This window comes from Loxodonta africana, chromosome 16, assembly GCF_030014295.1.
Source record: "Loxodonta africana isolate mLoxAfr1 chromosome 16, mLoxAfr1.hap2, whole genome shotgun sequence".
NCBI lineage: Eukaryota > Metazoa > Chordata > Mammalia > Proboscidea > Elephantidae > Loxodonta > Loxodonta africana.
This window is the reverse complement of record NC_087357.1, coordinates 67,871,222-67,890,809: the sequence shown is the minus strand read 5'-3', so window position 1 is coordinate 67,890,809 and position 19,588 is coordinate 67,871,222. Positions and strand designations below refer to the sequence as shown.

Below are 19,588 nucleotides of genomic sequence, written 5' to 3'. Positions count from 1 at the left end.
AGCAGTCAAGCACGTTAATCGTTTGTGCCACCCGGGGACAACAGATATAATAGACATTGGTTAACAGAATCTCCCTACCTCTCTTTGTTGGACTGAACATTTCAAAACATTTCCCCATACTTCTGAGAACCTCTGCCTCTGAGGCTTCTGCTTTCATGAAGATAATAATGTATTTAATTGAAATAATAATGCAATTAATTTAATGAAAGAAATCATGTATTTAATTTAATGATTAACCAGGATCCTGAATTTGCATGTTTCATTTTTTTTTTTAATAATAGAAATCCATAAGAGTTTAAAATATTCTTAGACACACCTAGGTTGGCAAATGCCACCATCTTCCATATTTACGTGAATTCACACATAAGCTAGCCAGCACCTGAGTGCTGGATGGCCCCCTTTGGCACCAGAACAAAATAATTTATTGAGCTTCAATACTTAATAAGTGTGCACAAATATCATGCAAACATCACAATTGGACTCACAAAAAGTGTATTAGAGACACAAGCTTATATAAAACATCTTGTAAACACAAGGGAAGAGGTTGGTATTTTCTGTACAAATATGCAGGGTTTGTTTTTTTAATAATCTGTCAGATGCATCATACTTCTGGCATTTTCAAAAAGTGAAAACTGTATAAAAATAAATATTCTATGTACAAACACACACACAGGCCAATCCAAGGTTAGAGGCATCACTGCAAAGAAAACAAAACAACATACAGTTAGCTTCAGTGGGTCTGTGTATGTTTCTTTCCCTTGTAGGACGGGAGGTAGATCTTGTCCTGGGATAGATGGGAGCTCTGGGTGGGTTCTGGGGGAACCACTAGCCCCCTGCGTCTGAGAAATGGTCCTGACTCTAAGCACCCTGAGGGTGGGATACGAAGCTTTCACCTTCCAGTGACTGCTCACTTGGCCACTAGAGGGCGCTTTCTCTCTATGCTGCCTACCAAGGCCTGGCTATATAATTATGCATCTTCCCAAACTGAATTTATGGTGGACACATAGGCATGAGGCTCTGTAGTGGCTCCAAGACACTGTAGTTCTTGACAGAGGCTGTTCTTCTCCTCTTAAGCTCAGCCATTTCTATCTCCTGATCATTAGCAGCAATCTTGAAGAATTATCTTTTTCTTAGCATGCAAGGAGTTGGGGTCTTATTTGACACATCTTTTACCTGCTTCTGTAGAGCTTTAACTAGGTCGAGGCCAGAATTCAACAAGAGGCTTGAGGGGCAGAGTCAGGGAAGAAATCTCACTTGAGGATTAAGCTTTTCCTTCCTCTGATTGGGGGCACTATAGGGGCCCAGGCAAGCGGGTACTCAACCTGGGGCTTGGTCTCTTGGCTGTTTCCCTATTTTCATCCAAGCCCATGAACTAATGAGATTCTGAGCATCTTAGCAGAAAGTCACTTATCCATTTCATTGTTAGTGTGCCTCTGCTGTCGCTGGGATAAGACTGAATTAGCTAAGCACAGACGAACTGGTTGGAGTCTCCAACCCTTTTATAAGAATGAACCAAAACCCCAAAACTACTGGGGAAGAGGGTTGGTGAGATCTCTGAGTGGGAGGTGAGGAGGATGGAGGTAGTGGGTGGCTGCCAGTAGGGAATCAAGGCAGCTGCTACCGTTGTTGGGACTAAGTTGGACTTATCAGGCTAGGGAGCCCTGTGCTTTGGGGGGCTATGACTGACGGAATGGGGTGCAGCTCTGTGGCTTCAGACTGCTTTAGTGGTGGCCAATGCCAAAGTGAGTGTGAACAAATGAAAACTCAGTGCTGGCAGGCATTCTGGGAACCCAAGGGAGGTTGTACTGCAGATTACATGTGTAAAGCATGAAGCTCTAACAACTTAAGTTCAAGGGCAAGGGTAGAGCGCTTAGCTGGACAGTCTCAATGAAGAGGTGTTGGAGCCATGTGAGTTTATAGTTTAAGCAACTTAGATTTCCTACATCTGTATAAATGTCATCACATGGCTTAAATGACCTCATATGTACCGTACACTGTGAGAGTAGGTCATTGATAGTTTAATTTTATTAAAGTACTGATAGCTTAATTTTAAAACATAGTTCGAACTTCTTGGAGGAAGGGTACTGTATAAATTAACCATACAAAGCCTAAAGATGTCACCTGTGTGGCCACATGGAAATTCCATACACTGGAGTTTGCTAAGACCTTAAAAAGCATTTCGGAATGTTCTCCCAGTGTGGCCACAGCATGGGATATTTAATGGGCACCTATCATTGAGGCAGTTCCTTTCTAGACCCATGTCTTGCCTCAACTGCAGAAAGGCCCAGAGTGGTCATTCTGCGTGCTTTATGACACTGTTAATGAAATGGAGTTCCAACTACATCTCTGCCCCAAGGCAGTGCAAACCCCTGGGAACCCTACCTTGTTCCAGCAGCCTTGGACTGGTAGACCATCTTCACCCTGCAGGGAGGAAGGAAGGCAAGGGGCTGAGACTCTCAGAGGCTGGCCCACCAAGCAGGAGGTCAGGGCTGATAAGGGCCACACACATGGCAGCGGAGAGGAATGTGGTCTACTCACTGTCGTCTATTTCTTTTCTCTACCTCAGGTCAGAGCTTGGGAAGGAGGTGGGAAACACGTCTGCTCTCTTCCCATTGGCTAAGGTCACATGCAGCTACAGTGTGATGCCAAGGGGGGCTCTCCTAGCCTGCAGGATCAGCAAGCAGAGGTGGCCTTGAACAGCCTGGGAGACCCACTGGTGTGGGACTTGGGGGCCTCAGTTTCCCCCCGCCACCCCGTGAAGCCTGAGGAAGTGGCAGTTGTATTAGGTGGCCTCTAAGCTATCTCTCAGGTCTCCTATTCTCTTATTTCTCTTTTACGTAGCAGTGAAAGGAGGAAATCTAGATGGTTCTTATCTGATAATCAGCACAGGGTGAGGAAAGGGGCAAAGGGACAGGTGAACTCATGGAATCTGCAACATGGCCCTGAGGTGCCTTCACAAGAAGACAGGGCTTCTGGCATAGCCTCAGACATTGCTGGGAATTTGGGGGCAAAAAGTAGTAGCAGGATGGGAGCAATTGTGTGCTGCTTGTCCCTTTTGTTGGTGGCAACCACTGAGCACTCGTTGTGTCATGCCCATGGTGGTGGAAACCTTCCTGGGTCTGCTCGGCCCTAACAGCCTGGTCTCTGAAACACCCTGGGGGAAGACCTAGACATCTTTGTGAGAGAAGGTGAGGGCAATGTTGAACCAAGGGCAAAGATCCAATACTCAGTCCCAATGGACTAGAACTGCCTCCACAGTCTAGAATTCCAGGCTCCAGGGAAGAGAAAGAGATTCTAGATGGACACAGGTTTCCAGGGGACACAGGTTTCTGGTCAGTCCCAAGAGAGGTTGAATTAATGCCCCGGTGACAGGCACCTGAGCCTCTCCTTGCGTGGCTGGCAGTGGCCCCATCGTGGAGGTTGGAAAAAGTCTAGTTACCTTAAACAAAAAATCATGATCCACACTCCCCTGCCCCCATGTACACAATGGCCCAACACCGGAGACCAGGGAAACAAAAACCAAGAGAAACAAGAAAGGGACAATATTTACACTTCTACGCAACATTAACAGACAAATGACACATCGATATGGGATGTTATTGAAGGAGACGTCATTTTGCATTAAACGTTAAACAGATGAGGGTGGCCTTCGTGCTTCCACGGTTTCACGATGACCGTCTGCCCGCTCCCAGCCCACGGTGCACACACTTCACATGGAGTCTGGAAGGCAGAGGAGCCCCACAGGCCGAGCGGCATTCCCATGGGCAGGGGGATGGTGGAGGGGGACAGTGGGGGGCGGGGCAGGAAGGGGAGAATTGGAGGTTAGGTGTGGTGGAGCAGCGTGGCCAGCGCCCCAGGAAAGGTGCTTAGGTGGTGGGAAGGAGACGCTGCAGAAGAGGGTGGCAGAGGGAAGAGCTGGCTGAGGGTTAACACAGGCTCTGAGAGGGGACTGGGAGGTCCCACAGTGGAGGAAGATGCTTGTTCATGCTGTCTGCTGGGGGCAGGCCTGGCCGGTGGGGGCGGGGACGGTGGCTTACAGTGGGGACAGGAAGCTGCTGCTCTGTGTGCTGGCTCTGTGCCCCCTTTGGTTGTATATGCTGGTCCTAAAAAGTCCCTAGTCCCTTCGAGGAGCTCTGTAAGGGAATGCAAGGCACGAGTTCTAATCCGACTATTGCTGGTATGATGGTGGCTCCGCGAGCTTCACACCTACTGCAGAAATCGAGGGATGGTGAGACCCTCCTGAGCCCAGTGTGTCTGCCTCCAGTGAAGCGTCATCTCCTGCCTCCCTTGCAGTAAGCAGGAAGGATTGGACTGGAGATGGACTGGGCCAGGCAGGAACAAAGTGGTCACCACTTAGGCCTGGGACAGGCTTGGAAGACGGGTCTCCTCTCTTCTCCCTAACTACATTCTCAACCTTTTCATTCTCTTCCAGACTTTCAGTGGCGAATCATCTGCAGATGAATGAAAGGGAAACCAAGGGAGGGTCTTGTGCTGTCATGTGGGGTTTAAGCAAAAAGGATGAACCCTTAAGGATCTAAAAACCTGATCTTGGACAGTCCCCCAGTTCTGCTGGTGTCTCCAGGTCAGTGACCCCAGACCCCACCTGGGAGAGGGGGCATGGTGGCCCCCTTCCTCTCCCACAGTCACAGAACTTCTCAGTCTCCCCCAGCAATGTTGATGAGTGTGCCTATCTGTCCCCTGCCAAGTCATGACAGTGTGAAGGGTGGTGGTACGAGGGGCTGACCCAGGCACCTCAGTGTCCCCTCAACACTTCAGCAATTGCCAGGTGCTCAGCCAATGCTTGCTGAGCTAACTGCATTGTGCGAAGCAGAAGTCACAGTTCTAAGAACCTGTCCATGGAACCCCCTTCCCTAGTTTTATTTCTGGTGGCAGGTTTATCTAGAAGCAGTTCTGAAATGAGGATCAGATGTAGCCAAAGCTGCTTCAGGCTGGGGAGGGTTGGCTCACATTAAGGTGAGGTGCTTCTGAAGCATGTATAGGAGGAAGCCAAGGAAACATGCTAACAAACTGCATGCAGGAGGGGAGCATGGCTGGGGGGCCCCGAGGAGCAGCCAAGGCAGGGTGGCCCTGGGTGTCCACAGAGAGAACAAGCAGGGAGGAGAAGGTGGATGGGTAGAGGCTGGAGAGACATGCAGGTACAAACCACACAGGTGGGGATGCCCGAATCGGCCATGCAGGAAACGGGGGGTGATGCCATACCAATGGGCATGGGGCATCCAGTCCGTCCAGCCCTGGTAACCCTGGCTCCCCTTTCTCTCCTTTAAAACCTCGGTGTCCCTGTTCACAAAACCAACCACGGGGGTTATTGAAGTCAAGGCCGGCCAGCTCCGCCCGTCCGTGGAGCGGAGAGGCCTAGTCCTACACTGGCCAGGATGCAGGACTCTTGAGACATATACAAACAGTGGGTCCCCATCTCCCAAACTCCACATTTGTGCTCTCGTTGGCTTCCTGGAGAGTTCAGCTTCTGCACATGGTGCCACCAGCACCCTCTCCATGTAAAAACTTACTCAGAGTAAACAGATAATTTTCAGAACCTTCAGATGGATTGAAACGGCACTCGGGAGGCCCAGCAGATGCAGCACAAAGAATTAATGACTGCTTTGTTTGGAGTCCCTGTGTGGTGCAAACATTTAATGCACTTGGCTGCTAACTGAAAGGTTGAAGGTTCGAGTTCTACCCAGAGGTGCCTTGGAAGAAAGGCCTGGTGATCCACTTCCAAAAAACCAGCCATTGAAAACCCAGTGGAGCACAGTTCTGCTCCGACACACCTGCGGTCATCATGAGTCGGGGTCGACTTGATGGCGACTATTTTTTGTTGTTGTTGTTGGGGGAAAGGCTTCCCGTGGGTGTCTTTGTACTGATTTGGGTCTGAAGCTTTAAAGATTGTAGGTGGGTGGCTGTTGGGTGTTGGGAGGCTGTCTCGTTCTGCCTACTTCTGAGCATAGGTGGCCTCTGGAGATGCTAACCCTGGCGTCCTGCATCCTGACCCAGTGAGGACTCAGATGGCTTGAACTGCTGGCCATCAAGCACAGGTGGCCACCAAGTGAAGAAGGCAAATCTGTGAATTCCAAATGCCACACTGGCTCCCCAAATCGGCCTGGAGCTCAAAGCCGAGGCCTCCTCCTGGAAAATCCCTTTCCTCCCAGTCTCTTCCCTTCCACACATCAAATGTTTCGCATCTTCAAAGGAAAGGCATTTGGCCGGAATTATTTGCAGCTGTGGTTTTAAGGCAAACCAGCAGCAGGCAGAATTTCAGGGCCAAACGGACAGGCAGATTTTGGGAGCCTCAGTGCGGTCACTGGGTTCTCATCTTAGCTGATTTGCCTTCTTTGTTTCCAACTTGCAAACCTCAAGGAAAAAAACAGAACAACGCAAGCGATAAAGCAAAACATACCAGTGGGCAGGGGGCATCTAATCCAGGCGCTCCTTGGTCTCCCTTATCCCCTTTAGGCCCTCTAGAGCCTTTCTTCCCCCTTTCCCCCTGTAAATAATGGTTTAGTCCAAGAAAAAAAATAACATCAAAACTTTAGGATTATCCATGTGTTAAGGTTAGAGACAGGAAAAGGAAAAAAAGAGGGAAAAATAGACTCTTTCAATTAGGATATTCTCCCCGATAGGGTTTGGGGTCAGGACCCACTTTCACCCCACTAAGCAGTAGGGCTCAAAGCTGGAGCTGGAGCTGGAGGAAAATCCAGTGGCAGCTTCTGCTAACCCTGGGCCCAGAGTGGGTCTGTGAGGAGCAGAGTGACTGGGGGACTGACTTCCTGCTCTTTGAGGGCCCATTTTTGACAGGCTTTGGGCTGACAACTTTTTGTCCCAACTGGTTTTCATCCCTTTGATATTCTACTAGGAAACAAGGTGTTTTATTTAGAGCCCTGGGGTGTGTGTGTGCACGTGTGTGAACACAGCATGTATGAGTGTGTGTATGAGTGTGTGTAAGCATGTGCTCGTGTGTGCGTTATGAGTGTGTGTGGATTCGTGCTGATGTTTGTACTTGTATGAGTGTGTGCTTATGTGTGTCCATGTATGTGCAGGGATCACGAATGTCCCCTGTTTCTCAGCCAGGTCCTTCCATTCTAGGTGTGTCTCTGTGCCACGCTGGTCGGAAGCCATAGATGGCTATTTGTATGTGGACATGCCAGTTGAAGGAATTCATTTATTTCTGAAAAACTTCAGTAAACATCATCTTTCTAAATAAAACCCAAATTTGTATGTGTCAGGGCCACTCTCCATTTAAAGAGGGCTGTGTTGTGAGGAGCTATTTTTAAAAGTAAAGTATCACCTCCGTAGGAATTTGAGTTTGAATGTTCATATGTTGGGTTTCTTTAAAAGGGGGCCTGAGTGCACCCTGGGGAGTCTTCTTGGAACTCCCCCCTGCTCTACAGACGCTATTATCTAATGCTTGGGAGCTTCCGTGGTGTTATTCTAGGGTGGGAAAACCTCAAAGGCTGAGTGGCACATTAGTCAGATGAAATGGCTCTGCTAATTATTAGCAGAATGACTTTGGGAAGTTACTTAACCTCTCTGAGCCTCAGTTTCTTCACCTGTAAAACGGGGATAATAAGATCTGCCTCAAAGGCTTTTTTGAGGTCTCTGTGCACATTAAGTGCTTAATACTGGCATATGGTACGTGCTCAGTAAATGATAACAATAATGGTTATTATTGGTTGTTAGCCAGTATAGGAGCCAAGGCTGCCACAAGAGGCAAGCCTTGGGGTCAGTCATGGGTTTGTTGTGTCTGCAGTGTTCCTGAAGTGGGAGGCTGCCAGATATAAGTCAGAGGGAGACAGAGGAAAAGAATACTTTTGAGGTTTCCTCTAATCTTTGGAAATTACCCAAATTTCTTGATTCCAGGGGTTGCCTGCAATTTCCAAGGCATTGTTCTAAATGAGTTTCTAAAACTCAAATTCTTACTTAGGTAATGCGTATCTGCGTATTAGGGGGGATTCTGGCATACCGTTGGCTCTGAAATATGCCCACCAACCAGAGCAGCATGGTGTCAATTACTTGCAAACAGTGGACAAGAAAAACACTAGCTGTTTGGATGGTCAACCTTCTTGGCACTGTGGCCCCTTCATTCTGTTGGGGTCAGGTCAGTGTAAAATTGAGCACTAATTAAGTTTCCTAATGAAGAGGGTGGGTAGAGCTGCCTAAGTCAGGAGATCCCAGGCTCCGTGTATGCTGGGCCTGAGGGTCAGAGAGGGCCTGTGTGTTTCAGACCTGGTTGACGGGCAACTTATACTATGGGGCGCCATGTTCTAAGGATACGAAAGTCGCTTTAAGTCGGGTGCTCTTTAAAGATGTCAGAGCAGTAGCTTACCCACATCCTCCCCTCCTCAGACAGTGACACGACAGAGACCCTGACAAAGAGGGAATTCTAGCAGGCCAAGGGGACAGAGGAAAAGAAAGTCCAGCAGCAGAGGTTTCTTAAAAAACAAATAAACACAGACTTTAGAGGAAATAAATTGAAGTGGGGCCGGGTAAGGAAAAGGATGAGGGACATGGGATTATGAGGGGTGAACGTATCTAGGGGTAAACATTGGAGGCGTAGAGGAAGGAAGAGGCAGACTCAGGCCAAAAAGGGTAAGAGGAGGGAGAGGTAAGGAGGCAAGCTGGACCTAGGGAGGCAAGACACACACACACACATGCACATGCATGCACACATAGGCACAGACACGCAGAACATCCCAGAGGGTAGCGAGTTCGTCTCACTGCAAGGCGCTCCGGCCTTTTCAGCTGGCTTGCAGGCAGCTCCGTGGTCACTCACTGTGGTCCCCCCAATTACCCTGATGACCAAATTGCTAGATTCACACCACCCTTGATCCTTTGAGTTTTCCTCCTAAAAGTGGCACCTGGGCCAAATTCATGGAGAGCTGCTTAGGGGCCAGGGCACTGCCCTTAGTGGCAAGGGTAGAACATTCTTTCCACCGGCATGGGTGTCTTGCTCTTAGAAAAAGCCCTGTTTCAGGCTCTGAGCTTTGCCTACTATGAGGACCTTCCACCTTCAAGGAACAGGACAGAGGCTTGAAGACCAGCCTCTGGTGGGACATGGAGAAGTCTAATTTTTTTTAAATCATTGTAAAAATATATATAACAGAACATTTGCCAATTCAATATTTTTCAGGTGTACAGTATAGTGATAACAATTACATTAATCATGTTGTACACCCATCACCATTAATTGTTGCCAAATTTTCCATCACCATAAACAGAAACTCACTAGAGAAACAATTTTTTTTTTTTTAAAGATCATTTCAGGGAATAGTTTCGGTTCAATGTTTAGGGTTTAAATATTTCTGCAGGGGATCATCCAGCCTCAGTGGCTTCAGAAAGTCTGGGTCCCATGAGAATTTGAGGTTCTGTTCCACATCCTCCCCTCTTTTGATCAGGATTCTTCTATAGAATCTTTGATTAAATGGTTCAGTATTGGGAGCAGGGCACCACCCAGTTCTGGTCTCATGGCAAAGGAGGCAGTTGTTCATGGAGGCAATTGGACATGTGTTCCAGTTACTCCCCCAATTCCTGGCCCTCCATGGGAAGTATAATTTAAAGGTTGTGTCTTGGTTCACTCTGGACAAAAGACTCTTGGTGCACTCACTGGGAGCCTCTCTGATGGGGGTCACCTGGGCATGATTTGTAGCAGAGTTTGGGAACTGCCCTATGGGAGCCACCCTCCAAAACTGGGGTGGGGGCGGAGGGAGCTTTGAATGTCTCTAGCTTCACCTTTACAAGTAACAACAAGGCTTTAATCAAAATGCTGTCTAAGCCACTTCTGGCATTTCACCTTGACCAAAGTGTCAACATTCTGAACTTCCAGCATCAGAAGACTTTCCATGGCAAAGCCCTGACTTGGCTTGGGCCAGGCCTTTCTTTGTTTTGGAAGGCTTAATACCAAATCCTCACATTTCTCCCCTGAAGTTCTGTTAGGGTGGTGGAATAAAAAGGTCTAAATGAGGGGGCAAGATTTAGCAGAGTCTTAGAGGACCTTCTGATATCCTGAGAGTCAAATCTCTCGGATGAAAAGCCTGCTCTTTGAAACATGTCAACTAGTTCTTTCTGGTGCGCTCAGATGTAGGTTCATGCAACTTTCTTGTTTTCTGGACTTGATTTCTATAACATGACATACTCCTAGTTTATATAATGGGATGGGGGAAAGTATATGAAACTTTAGGAAGGGAGAAGTGGAGAATAAATATTTTCTAACTAATTCCGGAGGCCTCACTGGCACATTCAACAAACTTAGCTCCTTAAGAATCAGAGCTGTCAGCCTCCATGCCCCCCTCCATCTGTGACAAGGACACTTGGCCTTCACCACCTCTACCTCCAAAACAACTCAGTGACCCTCACTTGAAGGACTGCTTTTACAGCCTTCACATGGTTTGTGCCTCAAGCCAACTGAAAAAGTGTTAAGAGATAGGCTTTTATAATATTAATTTAACCTAATGAAGAAAACCAGAGTTTGTTAGAAGTGAATTAGAAAGGAGGTTAATAAGCCAACTAAGAGGTGGAATGATCAATTGTTTGAGGCCTAAATTCTTGAATGTCATACTAAGAAAGGCGAGTTTACAAGCCTGCCTTAAAAAGCCTGGCCACACTTCTGGAAGCAGATCTTTTTATTCCAGTGCTTTCAAAATTTGGTCTCCCCATGGGACACTCTGATAGGGTAGCTCTCCTGGCTCCCTCTTAGTTTATGGGATATATGGGACAAATTAAATTGCTTTTGGCCAGCCGCCCGTGAGGAGTATTCAGGAATGTCGGAGTGCTCAATAACTGGGTCTTCAATGGAAGCGAATGGAATTAACTGGAGTTAGATATAAACATATGGATTCTGGCACTTCTACTCATGAACATGGTATTGGTGTTCAAAGATCAGCCAGAATACCTGGGTTAGGCCACTTGCTCTGCTTCTCTCTGTGGAACCTCAGTATGTTTTATCATCATTCTGGGCCTCATTTCTCCATCTTTTCCTCCCATTCCTTCTCTATAAAGCTAAGGTCCTTGGATTTTATGGCCCTCCCAGAAAACCCTCTTGAGTGTCTAGGGAGCATGCACCTCACTGTGAGTATGACTGTGATGAAGCAGCAGAGGAGAGAGTCATTCTAGAAAGGAACCCAAAGGTCAAATCTTGGTCAGATGTAGCTAACTTATCCCTGCTGGGTCCCAATGCCAAGGCCACAGCGTATGTCATTTACCACCATGTGGCTGTGGGTCCGGGACATTCAATAAATATGTCCTGGTGAAGATGGCAGGAGCCAAAGGGAAAGCAAGGAGCCTAGGAAGGCGCCGTTGTTTCACAGTCCTGCCGACTCTTTCCAAGAGACATAATGGCTGTAATATTTTTTTTGTAAAGGGTTGGCTGCTTGTAGCAGCTGTGTGCTTGTTCTCAGGAATGGAATTTATTTTCTCTCTCACCAGTGGTCTGGAATGCTTGGCAAAACTAAGTTTTAGGAGGCTAGGACTGGTTAATGATGGATTTAAAAATATCATTTGGGGCCCATTATCAGGGTAACATAGTGAGAGTTGAACACAGGACTTTCGTTCCTGCATGGCTGTGTTAGTCTGATGGCCGCCAAGGGATGCTGTCTCTTCTTGTCATGTGGAAAAATACGTGCTTCAATTTCAGGAGTAGGCCCCAGGCTCCTGCCTGACACATATGAAGCCTTTCACTGTGAAGCTTTTAAATTTAGGATGATTTATCAGAAAAAAACATATTTGCCATGTCGGGTGAGGAATTCCTAATTGATCATTCCACCACATCATGAGGACATTAGTAGCCAGAGCCAAGGTGCGCGGGCTCCAACTCACCCGGCTTCCTTTGTCCCCGGGTGGTCCGTGTAAACCCTGCAATAAATCAGAGAAATGGAGACACATTCATGAAAAAACACAGGGTGGTCAGACAGTCCTTCCTCCCAAGGCTCATAAAGCAATTTACTGATGCTGAACTCACTGGAGACAGGTTTAATTATCCCCATTTTACAGAAAGGGGACAAAGGAGAAAATTGCTGAAGTAACCTGACCTAGAGACAAATGATGAGTTATGCCCAAAGCCAGGGACAGAGCTCTGGTTCTTGTCCATAGCCAATGTCACAGCCTGTGGTCATGGTCTTCCACCATCATTTACGCTAATAAGTGGTGGGCTCAGAGGGCGTGGTTGGGTTGCGGTGAATTCTCCTGGTAGAAGTGAGTCTACATTGCTATCCTGCCAGGTTCTTGCTGGAAAAAGAATTCAACAGCTTCTCAGATCCTCTTTTCAAGGTGCAAAATACCATCCATTTCTTCAGCTAGGGTGGATGAATCAACACAAGGCAAATACTTGCCTGTAGTTGCCTATTTAGCCCAAAGAAAACTGCCCGGGCAACTATCACAGATCTACAAGCCTTCAAGTAGATGGGAAACCACAGTTGTGGCTCTGTTGGGGAGACAATGAACGTTTATAACAAAGCAATGGCAGAACATGCTGCAAATGGAAAGTCAGTCTGTTCTTTTAGGCCTGGCTCCCTTGGGAGAGGTGCTCTCTCATGAAGCGTTTTCTTGTATTATAGGGATCTGGGTCTGATGCTGCCGCTGCCAAGGATCCGACGCTCCTTGAGGGCAGGGGCAGTGGCATGTTTACCTGTGAGCTCCTGCTGCAGCTAACACAGAGGCTTCCAGTGGAAGATGTGGCTGTTACAGCAGGTGGTCTACGTGGCTGAGGATTTGCTACAACGGAGGCCATGTGTCCTGGCGTTTTGCTCCAAACAGTGCCCAGCAGAAAGTTCTAGTGCATTGACTATTTAGCTGTGGGCAGCTCCCTGTCATAGAAATGAGAGTTCTCTCTTGGCCCCAGATTTGTTGTTCTAAGGTCTAGACTTTCTGTTTTGACAATGCTTCTGTTGGAGGAAGGGAAGAAGAGAAGCCCTGATTCCAGGAGACTTACAGGAAGCCCAGCTGCCCCCGTTGGTCCTGTCATCCCAGGGTCACCTTTGCTGCCCTGAAACAGGAGAAGGAAATCATGAGTCCTCCTGACACCAAAACAGCCTACCATCAGCCATTTTCTATTTTTATGAAACAACAGAAAATTCTCCAGCTCCCCAAAGCAGCCGGTGGGGAAGCAAGGCTTGCAGAGGGTGGGATATGGCTTGGAAACCCCTCCTCACTCTCCCTGTGGCAGCCAAGTCTATGCCCCCAAGCCCAGCAGAAGGGCTGAGCAGTGTCCTGGGGGTACAGGCTGGCCTGAGGCTCAAGCAGGAGAGGAGAACAGGGAGTTGTGGACAAGGCAGGCAGGGATAAGAGAAAGGAAAGAGAAAGAGACATTTTTTTTTTTCTCCCCACATTGTTCAACATATTTATTGATTTTCTTTTCAATATATTTGACCAGATTTGGAATGCCTTCCAGAAATAAAATTTTATTCTAGGACTGAAGAAATTAAGGAATATTCTCAATTTGCTGCAATTAAAGTTTTCCATTTAAAATTGGGTCTTGCACTGGTTCAGATTAAGTCCTGTTGATTTGATTATGTATAAACAGATTGAGAAAGAGAACTGTTATGTTTTCCTTGAAGCCCCCCTCAAGTGTCACATCCTCAGAGAAGCCAATCCTGGTTTTCCCAGCTGGCTGTGACCTCAGAGAACTCTATGCCTCCTTCAGAAGCTTTCTACTCTGCCCACTCCCACAACCTCCCCTGAGACAGACTGGGCAGATCAGCAAGGAGGAAATCTGCTCGCAGCACAGAGCTCAACAAACGGGTGTGCTCAGAGGCCCCACACCCTCGCTGGTCCTTCAGCCACCGTAAGCCGTGAACATGGAGAGACTGGGGAGAGAACTGAGCAGAAACAACATTCAGCTTTCCTGCCTCCACTGAACCAACACAATCCACCCTCACCTCTGTGTCCGCCTATGCCATGTGGGGCTAGAGCAGAGAGAGTCATGTGACCAGTAGTCACCATCATGTGACCAGTAATGGTGGGACCCAAGATAAGGCACTGGCCTCCGACTTCTTCACGTCCCTCAGATTTTTCCAGACATCAGCTGGCCCTTGGTTCCATGTTGTTTCTCTAAACCCTTATTACAAAGTTTAGGAGTGTCCTGGTGACAACAGTTCCTAGGCCTTGTGAGACTCTTGAGTCCTGGGACTGATGCTGGGTGACCAGAAGCTGAGGTGGAGACAGCTTCCATTTTCTAGATCTTTCCAGGTCTCTGTTTACTTGCAGCTACAAATCGGAGCTATCCTCCCCGCCTGCAGGTCCCTCCCACAGGCTGTTGTGAGGATCACCAGGAGAAGGGATGTGTGATGGGGCTTCCTCTCTCTACAAGGAAGGGGTGGCTGTGACTTGAGGCTGACACAGTAAGGGTCTTAGGTCCCAGGCACTAGGACTGCAGGCCTGAGGCTGAGGAAGGAGGGCTGCCCCCGCTTCTTGCTGGCCCAGGCTCCTGGCTTGGTGACACTCACCCTCTCACCCTTTGGTCCTGCGGGGCCTGGAACTCCAATTGGTCCTGGAGTACCCTGGGGAGTTTAAAGACAGCAAAGATGAGGGTCCTGAGGCTGGGGGAGCCCTGGGAGCCCGCCCGAGGCTGGAGATGAGGAAGGCCCAGAGGCCCAGTTTTCAGGGTTGGCGAGGCCAGGCTTGGCCAGGGCAGTCAGTCAACTGGGCCATGTTCCTGTTTGGGTTTGGGGGCCTTGGGGAAGAGAGCACATCCCCACTGCCTCACAGCCAGATTCTTAGAATAAAACTCTTTCGCTTCACAACCAAGCTTGCCAAGGCTGAAAACGGTAGGAGAATGGTTGCATAGTTTGCTCCCAGAAGCACCTGAGAGGGAGCTGACCCCCTCCCAGGGGTGGGGGCTGGGGCTGGCACCCCTTTGCTGGCGCAGCTCCACATGCAGCGGGAAGGTCGTCATGCCACAGAGACCGATGCAGATGCACACACACAGGCAGGCGAGAGACAGGGTCATTCAGCCACCGCCCACCCCTACCCATCCCTACGCAGGACCCTGTCCCTGGCCTTCAGCCTCTGGCTGGGGCCTTCTCTCCCCTGCTCCTGGCGCTCCGGAGCAGACAGGATGGCAGAGTTAATTAGTATGCCTTGGGTGTCGCACTGACACTAGCCTGGCAGGAAGGTGGGTTATAAACACTCCTAACTCAGGTCTGCAGGGGAGTTGGAGGCGGCGGGAGCTGTGTTGCTTAGAGACGGAGCAGGACTTGCTAGGGCATAATTAAACCTCTTCTCCTGGCTCCCAATTTACGGCCTGACTAGGTAAAGTCTCTATTTCTGAGCCACCTAGTGTTTTGCCTCAGTGTTAGTATTTCCTACTCAGATAAGGATGTGAGGATGTGGGGTTGGACCTGTGGGTGGTTCCTGGGGCTCTGACCATGGCTGTAAAAAGTGAAACAAGTGGGAATATGCTGATTTATTTTACATGCGGAAAAAGAAAAAAGCACAATCAAGTGTTCTTGGTGCTCCTTTTGCAACTATAAGGGAAGAGCAAAAGCTTATGGGCATGAATGACAAGAGCTCATTAGAAAATGAATGAGGCCAGATCAGGGGTGGTGGTTAAGGACAGGGCTCTGGAGTCAGCTGGCTGGCTTCAAACCCTGCCTTGAAGGCCTACATGCTCTGTGGTATTGGAGGAGTTGCTTAGCCTGTCGGGGTGTCAATTTTCCATTCTGTAAAAGAAGGATGATAATGTTGGTGCTCACCTTCTAGGCTGCTGCCAGGTTTAAACAAAAGAAGGCCTGCCAAATATTGGGTGCTATGTCAACACAGATCATGCCCCTAGCCCTGACAGGCCACCTGGGAAAGGTGTCCTGGTGAGAGTGGCTGGAAGGAGAGGGACTGTGGTGAAAGAGCAAAGTTGTAATAATACCTAGAAAATGGGTACGTTCTCCATACATGGGAGTCTATGGGGCCATCTCCATCAATGCATATGGCAGAGAGAGGCTCTGAAAAGACTTGTCATTTTGGGCAAATCAGAGGGGTCTCAAAGCCTTGGTTTCCTTTTCTTTATGAGGACACGGAACAGATATTCAGTAGGATGAAGCCGGGAATGAGGTCACTCTTCTTGGTCCCCCGCCTCTAAAAGCGCTAGGCTTCTGTTGACATCAGTTCTGAGGCCCACCTCCAGGGCCCCAGGGAAGGCCTGTTTTGGTTGTGCCTTAACAGTTCTCTGTGCCCTGTTTGGATGTCCTCCCGCCCACAAATGAACCCCTGCGAGTTCTCATCTCCCCCGAGTATCACTCCAGCAGCCTCATTAGAACCTCATCTTGCAGGGCTTTGAAAGCATCCTGCAAGTGCAGAATGGAACTGACCAGCTTGGAAGGCGCTGGGCACACATTCAGCCCTGGTTAGCAGCCAGGAAAGACCAGCCTCCAGGCCGTTGGATAGTCATGGTATATGATGGACTTCATCAAGGACTGTGTGACAGCCAGGGCTACAACTGCCCTGCAGACCTCATGGGGCATTCAGGGAGGGAGGACTATAAGGTGGAGAGGAAGGAAGGTTTCCTCTGGTGCTTCAGTTGTTTGTCACGAGAAGAAGGGCCAGGGGTTTTCTAGTCAAGGGCAGGGCGATGCCTACTTTTTGGAACCAGGATGGGACCTGACTCTCTCATTTGCTCTGATGTTGGGTTGCTATGGTGCTAGAGAGTGACAGGGGTGGTTAGAATATGCTAAAAAACAAACAAACAAACAAAAAAAACACTGACCTGGGACTAGCTACTATGCTCCTAAATGCTATACCTGCCTGCACCCTTCAATGTTGTCCCCACCCCAATACACACCAGACTGGTGGCTGTAGAGGAGTAGGAAGCCCCCACGGGCAGACAGGAGATGAACAGAGCTCACAGCATGAAGACGACACAGCATGATGGGGACATACAGACATTGTTGTGTTTGGTGGGGATGGGTCACGGCCCAAACTCCTAGGGCTGGGCTTCCAGGCTGAACTCAGCATTCCTTCCAGAATAGGGGCAGTGCTGCTGAAGTGGCCTCTCACCTCACACCCAGTAGCCTGGTAGTCAGATTTGAGGTCCCTGGACAAACACTGTGGACAGGGGAATCGAGACTAAGGCCAACCATCTTTGTTCAAGAGGCCTTACTAAGCGCTTCTGAACTGAGCACGGACTACAGCTTTCTGGTGTCAGTGGTAGGATGAGGCTTGACTCACTGGGAAAACAAGGCCACAGCAGAACAAACAAGAGGGATCACAGGCCGGGGGTGGGGATGGGGTGGAGTGAGGGGTAATGGAGAAGTGACACTCACCGGTGGCCCAGGCCTGCCGTCCAAACCTGAAGCTCCCTGGACGAAGGGAACGTTTTGACCAAAAGAAGGGGAAGGGAAGAATGGGAGGGAAAAAAAGGGAACGGGGAGGGAAGAGGTGAGTGAAGCAGTGACTCTGGACAGACATAAATGCTGGTAATCAAACAAAATGGGAGAAGTAAGCTTGGGAGGACAGGTAATGGTATTTACATGGACACCAACGAAAACATGGAGACGCTGAGTGTGGGGTGGCCTGCTGCCGAACAGGTTGGGATGGAGACTGCTCGATGGCTGTTCTGATCTCCGCAACCCCTCTCCCCTCTCAGAATCCCTCTCCCAAAGGGCCCTTGTGTTCTGGGGAAGGGGATATAGGCCATGAGTCATGGAAAGGCACCTGGGACCAGGTCTAGTGCTTCCTTCCCAGGAGCATGCTGGTGTGGAGGGTGGGACCTGGGTGAGGAAGGTCTCCTTGGCCTGTTTTGGACACCTGTTGACACCAGACCAGGCTGGGGGATCCCCGAGAGGCCAGCACTGAGTTACAGCACCTAGTTTTGAAACCAGGGCAGAAGCTGGCCTACTTCTACTTCAGCTGGGTAGGAGGAGTTGGCCCTTGAAAGATAGTACTAATGATGCCTGGCAATTCTCTGGCACTTTACAATTTGCAAACTCAGCACCCACTCAATCCATTCAAATGCTCTCAGGTAAGGGCTCTTTTATAGAAAAAGGCTTTGAGGGCAGCTGACCAGGACAGAGGTCTAAAGCCGTGTATTCCTGGGAACAAACTGGTAGGCACGTAGGAAGCTTAAAGACCACCCACTCCCCAGTGTCCTCCCTCCTTGCTGCCCAGCGACATATATGTCAGCAATGGGAGCTCTTGGTCCAATGCTGGGTGAGGATGCTCTCCCTGTAAGCCACCTGGGTAGGCCAGGTGGAAAATTTCCCAGTGATTCCAATGTGCTGAGCCAGGGAGAAGGCGGTGGGGCCACTCTAGCTCAGTAAGGACTAGGTTCTTGAATACTACTTCCAGCTGGACCTCAGAAATGAGTGTTGGCCTCAGGATTATAAAGGTGGGAAAAGCACCCAGGAAAGGGACGGAAGACAACTGCTTCCTTCTGGGGAAAGTGTGGTGGATAGAACAATTCTAGAGGGACTCAATTCTCTGTTTTAGGACCACCTAATTCTTGGGCTAAGTCGGAATCGACTCAACGGCAACGGGTTTTTTTTTTTTAATTCTTGGACTGACTGTGACTTACCAGCCTAGAGAACTATGGTTCTCAAACTTGGCTGCATATTTTAATCTCTCAGGGAGATGTTAAGTAACACAGATGCCTGGGCTCCATCCCAGACCAGTTTAATCAGAGCCTCTAAGAGTGGAGCCTGGGTAGTGGTATTTTTAAAATGTTCCCGGCCAGAATCAAGAACCACTTCTGTAGGTCAAATAAGGGAAACTCACAAGGATATTTCTGGAAAAATAGGCTGCCAAACATGAAATCTCCAGGTGAAGCCTACAATCAAAACTTTAGCTAAATATCCACATGCTTGTTCTATGCAGGAGCCCCTGGGTGGGGCAAATAGTTAAGTGCTTGACTACTAACCAAAAGGTTGGCAGTTCAAACCCACCCACAGATGCCTTGTAAGAAAGGGCTAGTGGCCTGCTTCTGAAAGGTCACAGTTTTGAAAACCCTATGGAGCACAGTTCTACTTTGACACACGGGGGGTCATCATGAGTTGGAAATGACTCGATAGCAACTGCTTTTTTTTTTTTTTTTTGGTCTGTGCAGGATTAGTACTGAATTTTCTTGAGACTTCTAGAACAGAGGGCACAAACTGGAAAATTTCAGGCCATAAGTGGATCCTGTAAATATCTTGTATGGTCTGTTAGGAAGATCCAGAAATACTGGGCCCCCATTTCCCCAAGGCAACAGTCAGTTAAGCTGAGAAGGGGCTGCTCCCCTTAAGAAGGGACACATGGTCTCCACAGCACCATCGTCCTCACTACTCCCTATTGTCTCCCCGAAGTCCATGTTAATTGCCGTTCACGAATATGGTTGTTCTGTTGGTTCCTTAAGCTAGCAAAAAAGTATTTCTCTGTACCTGTGTCTCTATCAAAAATTGGAAAATAAAAGACAGACAGGGCACTTTATCTTTCATCTAGCATGTTCCTTGTTTATATTACCTACTTGGCCTCTCTGGCATTTGAATTTCAACCCCTGACTGATTTCTCCAGTGTTCATTAGGGTGGTTGGGGCCATGAAGGTGGACAAGGAGAGATTTGTGGTTGAATGGGAGCAGGAAGGCTCTTTTAATAGTAAGGAGTTCTTAATCATTCCAGA

The 19,588-nt window shown here is 48.6% G+C and overlaps 1 protein-coding gene across 1 annotated transcript in view; it reads right to left on the bottom strand.

The window, feature by feature from the left end:
• Positions 1-247: 247 nt before the first annotated feature.
• Positions 248-19,588, bottom strand: part of COL13A1 (collagen type XIII alpha 1 chain) — a 95,978-nt gene continuing 76,637 nt past the window's right edge. The window contains exons 29-34 of the mRNA XM_064269655.1: positions 14,451-14,504; positions 12,938-12,991; positions 11,827-11,862; positions 6,416-6,502; positions 2,383-2,421; positions 248-697 (exon numbers count right to left, since the gene is read on the bottom strand). Of these exons, the coding sequence (XP_064125725.1) occupies positions 695-697; positions 2,383-2,421; positions 6,416-6,502; positions 11,827-11,862; positions 12,938-12,991; positions 14,451-14,504 (273 nt within the window). The 3' untranslated portion in view covers positions 248-694. The remainder of the gene's footprint in view (positions 698-2,382; positions 2,422-6,415; positions 6,503-11,826; positions 11,863-12,937; positions 12,992-14,450; positions 14,505-19,588) is intronic.